Source organism: Anabrus simplex, chromosome 3 (genome assembly GCF_040414725.1).
Source record: "Anabrus simplex isolate iqAnaSimp1 chromosome 3, ASM4041472v1, whole genome shotgun sequence".
NCBI lineage: Eukaryota > Metazoa > Arthropoda > Insecta > Orthoptera > Tettigoniidae > Anabrus > Anabrus simplex.
Window position 1 is genome coordinate 484,772,565 of NC_090267.1, and position 18,409 is coordinate 484,790,973.

At 42.8% G+C, this 18,409-nt stretch overlaps 1 protein-coding gene across 1 annotated transcript in view; it reads left to right on the plus strand.

Moving 5' to 3' along the window:
* LOC136866874 (O-acyltransferase like protein) overlaps nucleotides 1-18,409 on the plus strand; it is a 136,708-nt gene that overhangs the window by 78,322 nt on the left and 39,977 nt on the right. Inside the window, exons 4-5 of the mRNA XM_068226879.1 lie at nucleotides 2,384-2,493; nucleotides 15,687-15,880. Of these exons, the coding sequence (XP_068082980.1) occupies nucleotides 2,384-2,493; nucleotides 15,687-15,880 (304 nt within the window). The remainder of the gene's footprint in view (nucleotides 1-2,383; nucleotides 2,494-15,686; nucleotides 15,881-18,409) is intronic.

Consider the following 18,409-nt stretch of genomic DNA (forward strand, 5'->3'; position numbering starts at 1 on the left):
GAACCCACTATCTCCCGGATGCAAGCCTCTAACCGCACGGCCAACTCGCCCGTAGCAAACATTTTCATGAACATGGCAGAAAACGTAAACTGACTAATACAATATGGAAATTACAAAGGAGAAATATGAGGAAGGCTGACGCAAAGTGTAGCACCGGTTCTCTTCGACAGCTAAGAGACGGGCAGGCGCGGGGAGAAGGGAAACGTACGGTGGCGAACCAGAAGGAAAGGCGGAGGTGTGTAGGGGAGGAGGTGCAGAGGCACGTCTCCAGGCACGCAGTGTGCCGGCTTAGCATTGGCCAGCAGGTATTCATCGCTGATCGCACGGAAATTGAAACGTCGCAACTTTTAGGCCCCTTAGTTAACGCCCTAATGAATGTTGGCACCCAAAATTGCTGGCGACATCTTTTTTACGTGTACCTCAATGTTTTTTCAAAGCTTCATCGCGATCGGCGAGTTAACCATTGCCGATGTTCCCTTGTAAGGGAAGAGAATATTACATCACAGTCGGGAACATAAACATAGATTGATGTGTCATTGACATATTCCATGAAGGTGATGATAGAATGGTGCGACACAAGGGAACCTTGGTGTGGCGCAAGCGTCATCCTTCATCAGACCTGGTCGAGCCGGTAATACATACAAACAATGAAACAGACACAAACTGAACTCATCCTAATCTTTACTTGGTGTACCTTATGCGAGCTAAAAACGAAGTAAGATGAAAAATATTGTAGATAAATAATAGTAAGGTGTTAAAATAAAGAAATAAATATGCTAACTGGATTGAAGCCACGTATACCAGGCGACTTGCAAGTGCTGTACTTACAATTGTCCCGCATGCACTAGTGATGCATGGGATGCCTAATCACTTGTTTTCGAAGGAGCGCTACAACTTGCTGTATTTTGGATGTTGTGAAAAAAAACAGTCATTTTACTGCACACGTTCCACAACAGGGTGCATTTGTAAATACTCCAAAGATGCAGACAAGAAAATTTAATAACTTTTTAATTTATACACGTGTAGACATTCCACTCTATAAAAGAGTTGTTTGTATTAAACAAAAACTAATACTGTTCGGGGAAATACGTGTGTAGAAGGCAGACGTCTGGTTGGAGCTTGGGCTGCATTCCGACCAGGTTCTCCAGATTAAAATTATGTCTGTTTATTCGTTGTTGCTTAACACACTAACATTCCCGATATGCAGACAGCAAATGTCTTGCTGCTGAACCATACACCAGCCCAGTATTATGCGGTCGAAAACGAGGTTTACTAATGCAAGGAGTTGCATTAGACGGGTAGCGCTGAGTAACATGCTACGAGCGACCGTCCGGTTGTTATCTCTTCATATTCTGACGTAACTTGCCTGCTGGTAGTAGTGCCCCTGTGAAAATCAATTAATAGACATCCCATTAATCATTTGTGCATGCGTGACATTTATAAGTAGAAAGTACGGCGCTCGCGGGCCACCTGGTAAATATTTAAGAAAGCCGAGCTTGCTGCTAAATTACATTGGCCTTCATCAGGGCATGTGACGGTATGTCTCCGACAGTGAACAAAGAAATTCTTCGATGGAACGTGGAAGTCATGCCCATACTATCCATGCTCCCACTAACTGGACTCAGGGATCGTCACGCTGTGCTGTGGTGGTTAGGAGGGTAGTTATTGATTCACCGCCCTCTGTCGACAGTTTCTTGAGTGCGTCGTGGTGTGCCATGGTAGTGTTATGCATGTATTTCTGGAGTACAAGTCTCCATGTATTTGATAATTTGAATCCGCCTTCCCTGTTGATATTATTTGGGCGCAGTTCTATCTCTATGACTTCCCTTACATCGAGCACTGAGGTCTTTTACAGGCGCGATGACCTTTGCCTGGTCAAAGAGGATTTCACAGTCTGTACTGTAGAAGTGTTCTACTATGGCAAACTGGCTTTCATCATTTTCCGTGGAGGATGAAAGAGTGGCATTCTTGGCTGTCCTGATGTGTTATTTCATCCTGATGCTAACAAGATTTTTTGTCATGCCAATATATGAGCAAGCACAGCCTCATGGAACTTCAGTAACTTCCTTCGCAACCACCAGAGCACAGCGCGACGATCCCTGAGTCCAGTTTGTGGGGGGCCGTGGATAGTATGGTCGTGACTTGCACGTTCCTTGGAAGAATTTCTTTGCTCACTGTCGGAGGCAAACCTTCACGTGCCCAAGCCAATGTAATTTGGCGGAAAGCTCCGATTTGTTAAATATATATAGGCCTATGTGGCTTTAATCCAGTCAGCATATTTGTTTCTTTCTTTTAATGCAATGAACCACGAAAACCTACGTTCAATAAATAGTAAAGTGTATTTCAATCTCTCCACCAGAGAAGTAGTATTTGTATGACGAATTTCTAATTGTTACAGAGCCGTCGTGACGTTGTTTGTCAGTCTCGTGATACTCAGCACCGTCTATGAAGTAGTCACTCTCCACCATGAGAAGAAGAGCGTTCAGCGAAAAGGTAAGTTATCTAAACTATTGTTGGAGGTGGGGACAGCAGTACTAAATTAAAAAGTAAAACAGTGGTACTCACGACTAATACACGCAGCAATCCAATAGTCGCGTTTCGTCAACAAAATTATTTTGTCCTACGAAAAAAGAAATGAAAATGTGTTTGCACTCTGGATTCAAACCCGAATATTCCGCTGTCTGGACGTAGTGACGTGGTGAACAAGACCTGAGCAAGGCCGTAATAATAATAATAATAATAATAATAATAATAATAATAATAATAATAATAATAATAATAATAAAACAACCGGGATGGCTTACACAGGTGCACAAAGACTTGACAGAAATAGATATCAAGGAGGAGGATATAAAAGAAAGGACATCATTTAGGAAGAAGGTTGCGGGAATGAGGGATGCGTCTGAAGAGCAACATGCGAAGCCACGGAACATCTCGGTGGAAGAACGAGCAAGAAGAAGTCAAAGACTCAAAAATCTTTGGCGAGAGTGTAAAGAGAAGGGTATCAGTCTGCGTAATAGAAAGAAGATTGTGTAAACGTGACCTACAGGTGGACGTATCGATAAATATATAATAATAATTATGCATCAGAAACCACATCTCTAGGAGGCTACACTAAAATTGATGAAATTGGAAAGAAAGAATGAACATTTGTTAGAAAAATATATATGGTCCCACTCATTTAAATAGAATATGGATTAACAAAAAAAACTACAGACCTGAACACAGCAAGAGGTAAGTTTACTGATGCTGTCCGTAGGAGACGCTTGGAATTCTATGGTCACATCTGTAGAATGGGCAATGATAGATTTACTAAAATATTATTAATAACAATAAATTCAAAGAAGGTCAAGATGAACTGGTTGGAAGAAATCAAGCAAGATTTACAGGAAATAAACTCTATTGACGACACCATAAAAAGTGGAATTCTGTCTGCAAATCACACATTTGTGAAAAAGTTAAAAAGACCACTGGAAAACCGTGGAAAAAAGAACGAACAAAAAACACCACACGGAATTCATGAAGAGATTTTGGGAGGAGAAGAAGAAGAAGAAGCCTGTTTAAACGCGCTTTTTAATTGGGAAAACAAAGAAATAATTATAATACAAAATTAAATTGAAAAGTATTGTTCCTATTTTTTCAGTCAAAATATTATTGTTAGTAACCGAGATATACGGAGTGCATCAGAAAGAGTGTGGGTGGGCCTCCTTAAGAGAGGCGGGTAGGTGCCCGCCCTGTACGCCTGCCTTAGCACGTCATTGACTATGTGCACTGAAATTAAAATTAAGCTTCAAATTTGCTAACTTGTTCATTTCAAAAAATTAAGTTTTAAGGGTTATTTGTTATTAAACATCGGGGTTTGCGTGAGGGGGCCGGGGGTTGGGAGAGGTAATCAGCTAAGTGGTTCAGCTGCTGGCTTCCCACCCGGAAGGATGAAGTTCGAATCTCGATCATAGTGGGTTGAGATTTTTATCTCAGAACAAAGCCAAAGTAAATTTGAAAATTTTGTCCACCTCCTTGGCTGAATGATCACCGTAGTTGGCTTCGATTCCCGGCAGGGGCGGGGTATTGAACCACGTTAGATTTAATTCCTCTAGCTCGGCGCTGCATCTGCATCTGCATACAACACACCACTCCACCAACGACCACAGAAATCGCAATAGTGAATAGATTCCTCCACATAGGTTTGACGTCAGAAAGGGCATCCGTCCATAAAACTAGGCGTAATCCACGTTCGTACCACCCCAGAGGACTGGGAAAAGTCAAGCAAAAAAGCTGCTAAACTAGGGTTGTCGTATGTCACGGATTTTTAGGACAATCCGTGAGGTGAAAAAGGTAGACGTCCGCGATATTTTATTGTAGTCACATCACCCGGTTAACTAAACTCGGGTTATCCAAAATGCCTCCGACATTGCAAATCCAAAAAAGAAACAAAAATTACTGAGGTTTTAAATGAGTAATTCAAACTAAGGTCCGCCTCTGAGGTGTAGTAGTTAGTATGACTAGCTACCTCTCTCCCCCTCCCGGAGGTCCGGATTCGATTCCCGGTTCTGCCACGAAATTTGACAAGTGGTACGAGGGCTGGAATGGGGTCCACACAGCCTCGGGAGGTCAACTGAGTAGAGGGGGAAAAGATGTGTGTGTGTGTGTGTCGATTCGCACCTTGGCCATCTTCGAAGTGGTTTTCCATGAATTCCCGCTTCTTCTTCAGGCAAATGCCGGGATGGATGCTAACTTGAGGCCACGGCCGCTTCCTTTCCCGTTCTTTGCGTACCCCTTCCGATTTTCCCATCTCATAGCAGGTGAGGCCGCCTGGGTGAGGTAATGGTCCTTCTCCCCAGTTTTGTACCCAACCAAATATCACATGCTCCAGGACACTGCCCTTGAACCGGCAGAAGTGAGTCCGAAGGAAAAACCAACCCTGGAGGCTAACCGGATATTCAAATGAAATGAAATCAGATTTTTTAAGATGTATTCGGTTTAACCGAAAAAATCGTCATCCGAAACGGCTTCCCATCCCTTCTTTAGTTCGGTTAACCGGGGTTGTACAGTATTTAGGAGTTTTGCAAGCCAACTTTTAGTAATTTAAATTTATCGCCAAATCATGAATAAAGTTATAACGCGCGCACAACAGTAAATTTGTAAGGATACAGATGGAAGTCTTTTCTGACAATGTTTCTACACGACGAACTCTTATTTTCCACTTGCACAATTAAATGGCGTTGAGATTTTGTTGGACTTCGTTCCAGGCTTTCCTTGACTCGAACAATGTTTTCTGGTTTTCGAACTTTTTTAGGATAGTTACGGTTTTTCTGCCTGCTGTCATTTCTTGATGGACACAGTACTTTTGCATCCATCTCTTGGCACAGGCCAGAGTAAAGTGTAGCTTCCACTGAAGTCCCGGTCTCATCCATGGCTGTGACAATATGGAAGCTGCTGGGGTATGGGTGGTGCTGATTAATGACATTCAGAGCACAACCAGTGTGTCTGAGTGTCATGAAAGGTGTTGCTCATAGGGTTAGTTGTGCTACAATAGCACTGTCTGGCCCAGTGAGGAAAGCAATGGCAAACTACCTCACTCCTCATCTTGCCTAGTACGCCTCATTTTGGTACTGACCATTGGTTTTTGTGGATTCCCTATAACTGCATAGCCTTTGGTGATGCTATTTGAGGATCCAACCAGCCTCTGGGCTGATGACCTAACAGACAGACAGATGCGGTTTTTATTCGCTACAGAACCCGTTTCGCGGCATTTTGCCACCACGTTTTGAAGTGCAGACTTTTTTAGAGGTTCTGCCAAAACACTTCCTGTCTTAAACTCATGCGCACCGGGCGAGTTGGCCGTGCGCGTAAAGGCGCGCGGCTGTGAGCTTGCATCCGGGGGATAGTAGGTTCGAATCCCACTATCGGCAGCCCTGAAAATGGTTTTCCGTGATTTCCCATTTTCACACCAGGCAAATGCTGGGGCTGTTCCTTAATTAAGGCCACGGCCGCTTCCTTCCAACTCCTAGGCCTTTCCTATCCCATCGTCGCCATAAGACCTATCTGTGTCGGTGCGACGTAAATCCCGCAGCAAAATAAAAAAAAAACTCTTGCGCAAAGGTTTTAAACGAATCGTGCTTCGCGTCAGTCGTTTTCGGGCAAGTTTTATTTTGCCCACCCTGTATCTTTACTTTTTGTTATCGCTTCAGTGGTATTTGACTATTCAGTCATCTTTGGTGGTATGCGATACTGAGAGTATGAGTCATATACAAATACTTTGCACATGTAAGTACCGGTAACACACGTTTTCTTTATTAAATGAAGTTGATGCAAACATACCAAAATTATTTTCTTATGATAAATGTTTCCTTATATCGGCCGTACACATACCCTGCTTTTGGACCATTTCCTGGTTTTCGACTTTCGGCAACCCTATAGTAAAACACCGCCTGAGAGGAAACATATAGCTCTGAACAACTTATTTGCACAATGTTCATGAGTTGAGGAATGTGACAGGTACAGACAGTTGACCTAGTTATGGAGGTGAGCGCACAGCTTGCCAAAGGAGAAGGCTGCGAGCGCGCCGAACACACCCATAGTTGAATAACCACGGGAATCCCCGGAGAGAAAGTTGTTTGTTTACTCGTTTTATTTGCAGGCGAGTCCCCACCATTTTAAACACGTGATCATAAATTTCCAACCACAAGCATCCTCTCTTCCTTGGTACATTTCCATGACCTTATTCTCTCCTGGCTTAACAGTTAATATATTAATATAAAAACTACTATTAAATACTGAATTAAATTCATTTCTTGAAGAACCAGATATCTTAAAAACCGACTAATATTTCACTACCAAAAAAAATATACTATGATTATTATTCTAATTAAATATAAGTAAGATACCCTTTATCTTTTATCTTCATCCGTTTACCCTCCAGGGTTGGTTTTCCCTCGGACTCAGTGAGGGATCCCACCTCTACCTCCTCAAGGGCAGTGTCCTAGAGCGTGAGAGTTTGGGTCGGCGGATACAACTGGGGAGGATGACCAATACCTCGCCCAGGCGGCCTCACCTGATATGCTGAACAGGGGCCTTGTGGGGGGATGGAAAGATCGAAAGGGATAAACAAGGAAGAAGGAAGGAAGCCACCGTGGTCTTAAATTAGGTACCATCGCGGCATTTGCCTGGAGGAGAAGCGGGAAACCACGGGAAACCACTTCTAGGATGGCTGAGGTGGGAATCGAACCCACCTCTACTCATTTGACCTCCAGAGGTTGAGTGGACCACGTTCCACATTTCAAATTTCGTGGCAAAGCCGGGAATCGAACCCGGGCCTCCGGGGTTGGCAGCTAATCACACTAACCACTACATCAGAGAGGCGGACACTGAGATTCATATTTATGATCATTTGATTTTTCCTAGGGGAAATTTCACACCATTTTTGTTTGTGCATACGAGTCCCTTCAATTTTGAACACCTGATCAAAATTTTTCCAACCACAAGCACCCTCTTCTCCTTAGAACATTTCAATTATCTGTTCCCTTCTGAAGTAAGATACCCTTTGTGCTATCTTTAACTCAATGGATATCTCGTAGTTCTTATACTCATCAGTTCATTCGATTGTCTCTGGCTAGATTTGTTGGAATTTCTCTATCGAAAATAAGACTTTAATCATTGTTAAAGCAATAACTAGCAAACTCATTAAAGGTCAGATGCTAATAGCGACGAGTGCATTTCGTTGTCTAGCAAGGAGACCTAGCCAACGTGTCCCTAACGATTTGATCCATTTTCAATACTCGTATACGTGGCCGTTCGCCTCTGTGGTGTAGTGGTTAGTGTAATTAACTGCCACCCCCGGAGGCCCCGGTTCGATTCCCGACTCTGCCACGAAATTTGAAAAGTGGTACGAGGGCTGGAACTGGGTCCACTCAGCCTCGGGAGGTCAACTGAGTAGAGGTGGGTTCGATTCCCACCTCAGCCATCCTCGAAGTGGTTTTCCGTGGTTTCCCACTTTTCCTCCAGGCAAATGCCGGGATGGTACCTAAGTTAAGGCCACGGCCACTTCCTTCCCTCTTCCTTGCCTGTCCCACCCAATCTTCCCATCCCTCCACAAGGCCCCCGTTCAGCATAGCAGGTGAGGCCACCTGGGTGAGGTACTGGTCATTCTCCCCAGTTGTATCCCCGACCCAAAATCTGAAGCTCCAGGACACTGCCCTCGAGGCGGTAGAGGTGGGATCCCTCGCTGAGTCCGAGTGAAAAACCGACCCTGGGGGGTAAACAGATTAAGAAGAAGAAGAAGAAGACTAGAGAACGATTCGATATCGACAATTCTATGCTTTACCGTGGTGCGGAGGAAAGAGTACAGGAGCGAGTGGTTCAATGAAGTATTGTTCACGAAGAAATAACGCAATACTCATGCAATGAAACAAAAATGTATTTACATATTAATGCACAGGTCTGCCACGAAATTTGAAAAGTGGTAGGAAGACTGGAACGGGGTTCATCGAGCCTTGGGACGTGAACTGAGTAGAGGGGATTGGATTCCCTTCTCAGCCATTCCCGAAGTGGTTTTTCTGTGGCTCTCCAGGCAAATTGCGGGATGGTACCTAACTTACGGCCAAGGGCCCTCTTCCTTGCCTATGCCTTCCAATCTTCCCATCTCCCCACAAGGCCCTGCTTAGCGTAGCAGGTGAGACCTCCTGGCGGAGTTGCTGATCCTCCTCCCCACGCTCCAGGACATTGCCCTTGAGTTGGTAGAGGTGGGAAATATTTCGCTACTTATTCTTAGAACAACAGAACACCTGTGTGTGGTCTTAATTTTCTAACAGCCAAGGAAATTAATTTATTTCATACTATGACGTAATTGCCTTTCTCGCGAACTCACGAGTATGAAAAATGACGCTTTACCGTACTGCAAATATGTTCGCACTGTTTTATTAGAAATCGTCTCCGACTGCTTAAACTCTGCTTCACACTAACGTAAACACGGACAGACAGACAGACAGAGAGAGAGAGATCATGAATCAAGGAACACCAAACTTCAATTGTTTCTCCGCGTGATGGCAGCACAGTGGTTCCACATACTCACCTACACACAAAATGGCGTCTCTGCATTCCCACCTCAAGTAATCTGCCGCCATAGGTAAATCCATTTCCCACAAGAAATAAAATGGAACCTCGATATTTCGAATCACCTCGGAGGCTAAATTTTATTTCGAGTTACCGGTATCGAAATTTCGACATATAGAGAATACCATTTTGAGTATGTGTAGAACATAATTGAATCATGTGTATCTACGGGCTTACTATTTTTAATAGTTTTTAAAAATATACAAACAAACTCTATATTACGGCATCACTGTAATTATAACACTTTTTACAGTAACTTTTTAAAAGACAGGATACAGTAGTGAAACAAGACATATACCTCCGTTAACACATTTGGAAGAAATAGGCTAGACTCTTCTGTTTGTTAATGTTAACATTTCCTCTCTTCACGTTGAAATTTCTCGTCAATACCACGCAGCCGAAATTCGTAAATGGAGCTTGTCATCCAGGACTTCGTGGGTTGCTTTCGTACGTGGCCGGTAATTAATTCACACCCGAGAAACAGCGAGGCTTCCCCGATTTTCCGATCACTAGAAGTTTTAGTTTCTCGGTTCCCGTCATGTTAGCTCCCATCATCATTGTAAACCTTTCTTTACTTGTTAACTGTTCCTCACAAACCACAAATGCTGTATTGCGCAGTTAATGTTGCACAAAATTTGAATTACACAGTATTTTTGGCTTCAACAGAAGAAATGTTTGCTTCGAGAAATCGAGAAATAAATAGGTGAAGAATAGGACAAACGGCCGGGAAATTTAAGTTACTTCGAGATATTGAAAATTCGATTAATGGACGTTCGAGATATCGCCGTTCGATTGTATCATAATATATCATACAGTTCATGACTGGATGACCATGTTTACGACTCCGGTAGCTTGGTGGACTGTTCGCTGCTTCAAATAACATTTAATGTTTATGCTGTATTACGGTATAACCCCACGTACACAACTCTTGTATCTTTCATAGCAAGATACGAACAACAAACCAAGAAAATGTCAATGCATGGATTTTTTTTTTTAAAGTGGCTTGTTCATTTTGGTAGATGTTAAGGGGAATCACGCACTTCGGGTCTCGCACTTAGTTAATTGCTCCGCTTGTAAACATCATTAGTTTTCAGCGTCAAGTAGCAGTCTGATAGCGTAACTCGATGCAGTTTTCACTGTGACTGTGCAGTCCATGCAGTTGCAAGACTATTTACGTGGCGTGCGATATCTGTGATGTGTGAATAATTCTGTGGAGTGATTTATACTTCTTGTGAATAATGTCCGTGCTATTATTATATTATTATTAATCATCATCATCATCTGTTTACCCTCCAGGTTCGGCTTTTCCCTCGGACTTAGCGAGGGATCCCACCTCTACCGCCTCAAGGGCAGTGTCCTGGAGCTTCAGACTCTTGGTCGGGGGATACAACTGGGAAGAATGACCAGTACCTCGCCCAGGTGGCCTCACCTGCTATGCTGAACAGGGGCCTTGTGGAGGGATGGGAAGATTGAAAGGGATAGACAAGGAAGAGGGAAGGAAGCGGCCGTGGCCTTAAGTTAGGTACCATCCCGGCATTCGCCTGGAGGAGAAGTGGGAAACCACGGAAAACCACTTCGAGGATGGCTGATGTGGGAATCGAACCCACCTCTACTCAGTTGACCTCCCGAGGCTGAGTGGACCCCGTTCCAGCCCTCGTACCACTTTGCAAATTTTCGTGGCAGAGCCGGGAATTGAACCCGGACCTCCGGGGGTGGCAGCTAATCACGCTAACCACTACACCACAGAGGCGGACTTATTATTATTATTATTATTATTATTATTATTATTATTATTATTATTATTATTAGCGTGTTTTCGAGGATCACAGAGGTGAAAGGAAGTGCGGCTGGAATGGGTCTATCTACGAAAGTCAAAGATTAATTTAAAACTTTTAAATAAAGGTTACATTTCTTTTTAAATATTAAATATCAACAAAACTCTTCACTTGGTGAAAGAACAAGGATTCAGGTGCATAGCAATTTTGATACAAAAGTAGAAAACCTAAGGATCGGTAGTTTACAAATGTTGAGCTTCAAGCTCCTAATTTACAAGTTTTCAACGTCGCTAATGTTGCGTTTAGTTAGATAGATAAGGAGAGAGATCTCCCAAAACACAATTTTCAAGTGCACTTTGCTCCAACGATTACAAAGACGGCCTTCCAAAGGCCCCACTCAATAGCACACAGTAAACTATTACATAATCACAAAAGAGCTTACATGCTCTACATCTTCTGCCAAGGAGACCGCGCTCCCAAACCCTTACAACCTGTAACTTTTCCAAGAGCGTCTTTGCTCGATACAATTACACCTTTAGGCCTCTCTAGGCACAACCTGCAATTTACAATACCATATGAATTTTAGTTGACACAGGGGTATCTTAGTACCCATTCTACTGGGCCTTCATGAAAAAGAACAGGTTAAGTTGGCCCAAACTCAAAAATGTATGGAGGCGTACACTTGCACTCCTAAAAATAAAGGTTAAAACCCTACTTGGGCTTGCAGCCCGACGATGCAGAGGCTAATCGCACACTATTGAGGTGACTAGAAGGACAAGTTCATTTATGATTTACAGGAGGAAGACAGTTACAAAATCGTAGTCACCTCAAGATAAATTGAAGGGGAATTCGAGAGGGTAACGGACTCTCTATCCCCGATTTACAGTTATAAGTCTTTAGGACTTACATGAAATTTTTATATGAGAAAGAAGAAAGTTTACATTTTAGAAAACAGGTGGTTACATAGTTAAAGATTAGAACCTTCCCCTCGGGTCAGCTTGCGGAGATAACTGCTTAGATGGAAAAACTGTTGGCCATTACCTTAGCTGATGTTCTGCCTGCCGAAGATTGAGGCCCCGCCTCCTGTCTTAACACACACACACTCAATAATTCGACGATCAGTAAGACAAGTTAGCTCGAAAAAGCTACAGCTTTTATACCCGAGGGGGAGTTCCAGGAGGCTCTGGACTAAATCCGGACACACCCTCTCATTTTTATTGGCGGATAAAATAGGTACAAGAAACGTTTGATTGGCTGAAGAATAAATAGGCCTACAGAAAATTTGTGATTGGCCAGACTCCAAAGCAGGCGGGATCAGAACGAAGTGTTGAAAACCTTGAAGTATCAAAAATAATGAAAGTCAATTCAGTTGAGAAAACCTATAAACACAAAACTTCTTTAAATTTCTAGTTATTTCATTTTGCACCAGAGTGCATGACATCAGTTCTTTCATAGAGACATCTATGGAGAAAAGTCCAAATTTCTTGAAATACTTGTTGCAACCTGTGATACACCAAAACAAAACAAGGCAATCCAGTCAGTTTAGGAAACTTTAAAATAACATATTACTCTTTCAGTTAGCAGTGACATCTTCTGATCAATGTCCCAACTTCCTGCACTAGCTGTTTCAAGTTTGATAGATAACGTTCTTCAGGGTGCTTCTTTTAAATGCGCGGGGTTGAGGTGTACCTCCAGATGCAATTATTATTATTATTATTATTATTATTATTATTATTATTATTATTATTATTATTATTATTATTATTATTATTATTATTATTATTATTATTATTATTTGGGGGTTATTGACTCATTCAGAGGGATTTTAGAAGTGATCTGGGGGAATTTGAAATTGGAGGTGGCAACACTGCTTTCAGTACGCCAGTTTTGTTTCTCAAGATATCACTACTGGCTGACAGTATGTCGATATTCTCTTCCTTGTTAACCACATTTCCCAAAAACGAGCGGCTTGCTGACATATTCTTGCAGCGATAAACGAGAACTCGGAAGATTTGATTGACGTGTTCGCTAACATCAGATTGAGATGGAAAACCTCTATGATTAGAGAATTATCCTATTAGAAGAATCCGGATTTTTATGCAGTAATAAATTAGAATGGCCGCCTCTGTGGTGTAGTGGTTAGCGTGATTAGCTGCCACCCCCGGAGGCCCGGGTTCGATTCCCGGCTCTGCCACGAAATTTGAAAAGTGGTATGAGGGCTGGAACGGGGTCCACTCAGCCTCGGGAGGTCAACTGAGTAGAAGTGGGTTCGATTCCCACCTCAGCCATCCTGGAAGTGGTTTTCCGTGGTTTCCCACTTCTCCTCCAGGCGAATGCCGGGATGGTTCCTAACTTAAGGCCACGGCCGCTTCCTTCCCTCTTCCTTGCCTATCCCTTCCAATCTTCCCATCCCTCCACAAGGCCCCTGTTCAGCATAGCAGGTGAGGCCGCCTGGGCGAGGTACTGGTCATACTCCCCAGTTGTATCCCCCGACCAAGAGTCTGAAGCTCCAGGACACTGCCCTTGAGGCGGTAGAGGTGGGATCCCTTGCTAAGTCCGAGGGAAAAACCGAACCTGGAGGGTAAACAGATGATGATGATGATGATGAATAAATTAGAATGGAAGGTTGCTGAAGCGACCAACAAGTATACTTTAGACTGCACAATATTTCTGCTATGAGTTTTGCATAAATATAAGGGGTACGGCGCAACAGAGCCCCTAGAATGTATGTTACTCTCGCTACTTAAAGGAAGGACGGGCTAGACGGAACCAAATTAGTATGCATTCTAACCTATTACCGTGTCCGGCTCCTTGGCTGAATGGTCAGCGTAGTGGCCTGCGGTTCGGGGGGCCCCGGATTCGATTCCCGACCGGGTCAGGGATTTTAACTTCGTCTGGTTAATTTCTCTGGCTCGGGGACGGGGTGTTTGTGTACATTTTAAATATATAAGTTCAATTCTTCAAGTCAATTCATAATTAATTAATAATAAGATTATCACTACCAGCTGGCCAAATGGTGTATAACCAAAACAACACCTACTACTGCCCAAAACTCCAGGGTCTTGTTATCAGGTTCTAAATACTCTGGTTTTCTGTAATGTAAAACAACAAAACCTTCTATGGTATACCATATTCTGTAGTTAATTCAAGTACTTTACAATTGTCCATTTTTGGAGGGCACCTGCTATAAATGACGAGCTTATTTCCAAAGTGACGTAAATCCATGAAATTTGAAAACTTCAGAAATCATTATTTTTTTTACGTTCTTATAATTACATTTATACAAGGGCCTCCGTGGCTCAGTCGGCAGCGCACCGGCCTCTCACCGCTGGATTCCATGGTTCAAATCCCGGTCACTCCATGTGAGATTTGTGCTGGACAAAGCGGAGGCGGGGCAGGTTTTTCTCCGGGTACTCCAGTTTTTCCTGTCATCTTTCATTCCAGCGACACTCTCCATTAACATTTCATTTCATCTGTCAGTCATTTATCATTGCCCTAGAGGAGTGCATCAGGCTTCAGCAGCCAGCACAATTCCTATCCTCGCCGCTAGATGGGGCTTCAATCATTCCATACTGATCCGGTCGAATGATTGGAAACAGGCTGTGGATTTTCATTATAATTAAATTTATACGTGATTGTGCACATAATATAGTTTCATTCATTACTTCTATACACATGTTGGTACAGTATTTTAACAATCTCTTATCAATGGAAATAGTGGTAATTATCTCATGTAAGTTGGTGTTAGGACGTTTTGGAATTAAATCATTATTACATATGTTCTGAGTGACATTTATGAACATTTAAATTACTTCAATACAACAATCTTCTTCTTTTTCTACCGCTTTTCCCACACCTCTGGGGTCCGAGTGCGAACTGTGTCACACACATATATATATATGTGGAGTGATCGTTGCTGGTACTAAGAGTGGCCAAATATGATCCAGGCGATGGACAAAAATCGAAAGCCATCGACATGTATATATATATATATTACGGCCGGATGCCCTTCCTGACGCCAACCCTATATGGAGGGATGTAATCACTATTGCGTGTTTCTGCTTAAATACAACAATACCTAATCCCATGGCACTACAGCCCTAAAGGACCTTGGCCTATCAAGAGACCGCTGCTCAGCCCGAAGGCCTGCCGATTACGAGGTGTCGTGTGGTCAGCACGAATAATCCTCTCGGCCGTTATTCTTGGCTTTCTAGACCGTGGCCGCTATCTCACCGTCAGATAGCTCCTCGATTGGACCTCCAACCAGCCCTCAGATCTATGTGAAAGTCTCTGACCTGGCCAGAATCGAACCCGGGGCCTCCGGGTAAGAGACAGCCACTCTACCCCTACACCACGGGGCGGGTTATTACACACTTATATGAGTAAAACACATAACCTGGAGTACAAATATGCAGTCTACTGTAAATAAGTCACAAACACTATTCCACTACCAGCTGTAAGCAGCCATGTTCCTGCGTCATATCACGTGACGTACAGAGAGCCAGCTGATTGGTCAAAACGGATGTAAGATTCATTGGAAATAATCACATGCTGGAGTTACGTCACTTCGCAAATAAACATAGTTTTCAGTTCTCTATTAACATGGGATATAAGGCGTATTGAGACTTTCGTTGTACGATGAAAGAACGTACAACTATTATTTAAAGCAAAAAATGACAAATCATCAATTTTGGATGTACGTCACTTTGGAAATAAGCTCTTCAATTGTGCACAGGGGTGAAGAAATGTTACATTCACCACTGGCTGTAAGTCAATGAAATACATTTTCTTTTTTTCCAGACAGACTGCGAGCCTTACTGACGTCATTTTCTTTGTGCACCAACGCGAAGTTCCTCTTCAGCACTAAACATGGAGCTGACACTTTGGCCTGCGTCGATGGCTTTCGATTTTTGTCCATCACCTGGATCATATTTGGCCACTCTTACTACCAGATAGCGATCACTCCACAGATGAACTCCATAATCATAAAATATGTAAGTACGATAATTATCTAAGCAGTATTTTATCACATCAGTGCAGTTGAATCATTCTTAATTCATCAACGATGGTACAGGAGAGAGTATTGCAATGTTGGATATTGCTTTTAGGCAGAGCTTTATTTTCTGCCGGTACGCAACGGTACCCACGTTCTTTTCCCATATTCTAGCATATGGTACTGTGTTCACGAACTGAATTTTCAGTTTTGATTCTCGCGAGTTGGTACTACGCTTACATGTCTCATAGGTTGGTAACCCAGTCGGAACAGGAAGTCGTGTTCCGGTTGTTCCTGTTCTGAAAAAAGACTATGTTCCAAATAACATTCCAGGGTTTAGGGGGTGGGGAGTTAGAAAACATCAACAAACCAAGTGCTTGAGTGTGCTAATTCGAAAATTGTTTCCCCATTGCGAGTTTCATGGTTTATTTTAACGGAAGTTCTCAATCCCCAACAGCTCTGTTGCCAACTCTCCTCTCATTTCAATGGACGTCAGTCTCTTTTTTCAGCTCAGACAATTCGCACGTACTCTGTTTGAAAGTCTTGGAATATTTGTTTCATTAATTTATATTTGTGAAGTGTATTACTTTTCACTTAGTTTCATACAATCATGTGGAGGCCGCAAAATATGGCAACCATGTTCTTGAGAGCGCTGACTTGCCTTTTAAACAACACGTGCTCCTTGTGTCCAGCGGAAAGAAACAGCCATTATCGCTAAGGCGGACCACGTTTTGGGATCAGAAGCTGCCTCCTGGGGATACGTTCGCCGTCCAAACTTTAGGGTTTCCGAACGTCCGAGCTCACGGATGAGATGAGATGAAATTATATGGCATATTTTCATGACCGGATCCCTTCCTGACGCCAACCTGACGAAATGAAATGAGTGACGATGAATTAAAAATTGGGTTTGGAAGTGGAAATAATCGGGCTGTAGCTCGTGAATAGGTACTGTCCCGGCATTTGCCTAGAAGTGAAAATGGGAAAAAACCATTCTCAGGACAGCGGACGGTGAGGTTGGAATTCAATAGTCTCCCGAAAGCAGAGCTTGAGCTTGACGCCGTATCCACACACGCAGCCACTTCGCTCGGTGTCCAAGGCAGAAAACGATGTCATCTAATGATAAGGGGGTGAGATGTTTTAGTGCTAGTAAATATAAAACCTGCCATTCTGAGCTGTCAAAAATAGCAGAATATCTTTTACTATTCCTACACATAATGCAAAGTATGTACAGAGGGCTTGTTCATTGATTTCCACTCAATGGATAGATGAAATGACAGTCCCGCGGTGTAAGGGTAGCGTGCTTGCCTCTTACCTAGGATTGCCACTTTTTAATATAAGAAATAAGGGACATCTACATAAAAATACGGGATAGTTCATTAATACTAGAAAATCAAACGTTAGGTACCAATTTCAATTACATTATAATTGGTTTCATTAACAAAATAAGATAATTATTGAAGTTCGTGAAAGAAACTAACTTGCACCCTTTTAACATTACATTACATCTTAACACTGATGTCTTCGAAGAGCTTTGATAATTGACAGTTTACGTAGGTTTAGTCTCAAACAGCATGAACAATCACGTTGGAAATTGGAATGCAAATCCTACGGAAGTACGCGGCTGAAGACGAGGTGCTCAGTTTTACCAGCAAATGGCGAGACATCACGAGATTTCCTTCTTCTGACGCTCCAAAGACAAAAAATTCATGGAGCTACTTTGAACTTCAATGTCACTCAAATCAAATACGGATTTTAAAATATTTAGAGACAAAAAAAGACAAACGCTCGTTTTTACGGGACAACTCTTCATTCTACTCTTACCCGGAGCCCACAGGTTCGATTCCCGAACTGGTCAGGGACTTTTACCTGGATCTGAGGGCTGGTTCGAGGTCCACTCAGCCTACGTGATTACAATTGAGGAGCTATTCGAAGCTGAGATAGCGACCCCGGTCTAGAAAGCCGAGACAAACGGCCGAGAGGATTTGTCGTACTGACCACATGACACCTCGTAAGCTGCAGGCTTTCGGGCTGACCAGCGATCGCTCGATAGGCCAAGGCGATATACATTGTGTTCTAGTTAAATATAACTTCAGCACTTATAAAATGCCCTGTGATTTATGATTGGATTATATTTTAAGCAGGCCAGGTATTTTTCGACAAGTTAAATATGAATTACCTATGTCGTACAGTTAATAAGACCGATTTTGTTTTTTGTTTTTGCTACGTTCAGTGCGAGAATGAATGAAAATCCACAGCTTATTTCCAGTCATTCGACCGGGTCAGAAATGGAATGAATGAAGCCCCCCATCTAGCGGCGAGTATAGGAAATGTGCCGGCTGCCAAAGCCTGTCGCACTCCTCTGGGGCAATGATAAATCACTGACAGATGACATGAAATTATATTGGAGAGTTGCTGGAATGAAAGATGACGGGGAAAACCGGAGTACCCGGAGAAAAACCTGTCCCGCCTCCGCTTTGTCCAGCACAAAACTCACAGAATAACAAGCATTAAATAATTGTGTTTATTGGTA